We start from the raw sequence: 2,014 nt of genomic DNA, 5'->3' as shown, positions 1-2,014 counted from the left end.
AGTTAAAGAAATGAAATAGAGAATACCATAACATATATTAATTTAATTCATTTTCTCCTATTGTTATCATTTAATATTAACCTTAGATATGGTCTCACACCTTCCTTGTCATAATCTTCACAAAGTGGTAAAATAGAAGGGGGTAGATACTGGAATCAAACTGACTCATTAAGTTATTTAACATCCTAATTCCCAGTTTTCACTATTATACCTCAAGTAACTGATATGAGGAATAATCAGGAACATTGTGGATACTCAATAAATGTTTGTGTTCTCATTCCTTTACCTCATCCCATGCCTGCCTCACTGGGGTAGAATCACTCAGCTCCAGAGCCTCATAACAAATGCTCTGTTCACTATAGCTGATATGCTGGTTTTAGAGATGTGAGGGGGAATAGTGGTTTTTCTGTTAGTAATGGTTGCCTCACTGGGGTTAGGAAAGAGGCTGAGGCAGAGCATCTCATTCCACAGCCTAATAAAAGAATGAAACATTCTTTTTGTTGCATCCCTAACTCAGAGTCAACTGATAACCTTCTCCTAATATCAATATGCCAGTAGTAGAATTACTGAAGTGATGGAAAACAGGTAGGGGTTGATCAAGATTAGACATCACCATCTAGGTATCTAATCATGAAAGTAATGTCTTCCCACTGCCAAAAAGTTTACACAAAGCCTCCTTCATGTCTCTGTTCCTTAAGCTATAAATGAATGGGTTTAGCATGGGAATAATCACCATGTAGAGAACAGCAGCCCTTCTTGTCCTCTCTGTAGAGTAAGTTGATGGAGGAAGTAAATACACACCCATAAGAGACCCGTAGAAAAGCAGAACCACTGTGAGATGAGAGCCACAGGTAGAGAAGGCCTTCCATCGCCCTCCAGGAGATGAGATGCCAAACACAGCCCAGGAAATGCAGACATAGGAGAAGATGATCAGCAGGAGGGGAACAGTGAGGAACAGCAAGCCCATGGTGATGATCATCAGCTCGTTTACATGGGTATCTGTACAGGCAAGCTTCAGGAGAGCACTGGGATCACAGTAGAAATGGGGGATGGCCCTCTGGGCACAGAAACCCACGCGGGTCAGCAGCAGTGTGTGCATCAGGGCAGGACAGTTGGATAGCACCCAGCACACACCCAGCATTAGTGCACAGAGCTGGGGACTCACAGCTGTGCTATAATGGAGTGGCTGGCAGATGGCCACATAGCGGTCATATGCCATCACAGCCAGCAGGCAGTTGTCAAGGCCACCAAACATAAGGAGGAAATATAGCTGTGTAAGACACCCAGAATAGGAGATGGTCTGACTCTGAGTATGAATGTTGGCCAGCATTTTGGGGATTGAGGCAGTAGTGAAACAGGCATCAGTTAATGATAGGTTGGCCAGAAAGAAGTACATGGGAGTATGAAGGTGTGGGTCAGAGCTGATGGCCAGGATGATGAGCAGGTTTCCCACCATGGTGACTAGGTACATGCCAAGGAAGATGCCAAACAGAAGAGGCTGCTCCTCTGGCCGCTCAGAGAGTCCTAGAAGGAGGAAGTCTGAAACAGTGGTTTGGTTCACTCTGCCTGGTTTTCCCATCCCTTGTAGTTCTTGTTATCTGCGCAGATAAAACCTTCCATGTGTCAGTATTTATTTATTAGATCAATTTACAGATATGCATCTGTGTGGCCAGAACTGTGCTGGGAGAAAACAAAAAAGAAAAATAAATGGTCTTTGCCAATAAGAATCTCTGAATCTCATTGGGAATGCAAGGAAATACCCAAGAAACGTTTAAAGAACATTTAAGATAATATCCATTCAAATCTCAATTGTACTCTCTATGCTATAGCAGAATCCAAAGAAAAGAGATTCATTTGACCAGAGAAATCAGCATGGGCTATTTAGAGGAAGTGAGAATTGAGAATAGCTTGATGGCAGCCGGGCGCGGTGGCTCAAGCCTGTAATCCCAGCACTTTGGGAGGCCGAGGCGGGTGGATCACGAGGTCAAGAGATCGAGACCATCCTGGTCAACAC

The 2,014-nt window shown here is 43.9% G+C and overlaps 1 protein-coding gene across 1 annotated transcript; it reads right to left on the bottom strand.

Annotated features, from left to right (window-relative positions):
- Nucleotides 1-582: 582 nt before the first annotated feature.
- Nucleotides 583-1,672, bottom strand: LOC108285880 (olfactory receptor 1N2). The gene has a single exon (XM_017503357.2). It carries the CDS (start codon nucleotides 1,577-1,579, stop codon nucleotides 629-631), a length of 951 nt encoding a protein of 316 aa, XP_017358846.1. The 5' UTR covers nucleotides 1,580-1,672; the 3' UTR covers nucleotides 583-628.
- Nucleotides 1,673-2,014: the final 342 nt, after the last annotated feature.

The sequence above is a fragment of the Cebus imitator genome, unplaced genomic scaffold, assembly GCF_001604975.1.
Source record: "Cebus imitator isolate Cc_AM_T3 unplaced genomic scaffold, Cebus_imitator-1.0 Scaffold309, whole genome shotgun sequence".
NCBI lineage: Eukaryota > Metazoa > Chordata > Mammalia > Primates > Cebidae > Cebus > Cebus imitator.
Note: the sequence above shows the minus strand (reverse complement) of the source record. Positions and strands in the feature narration are given on the sequence as shown.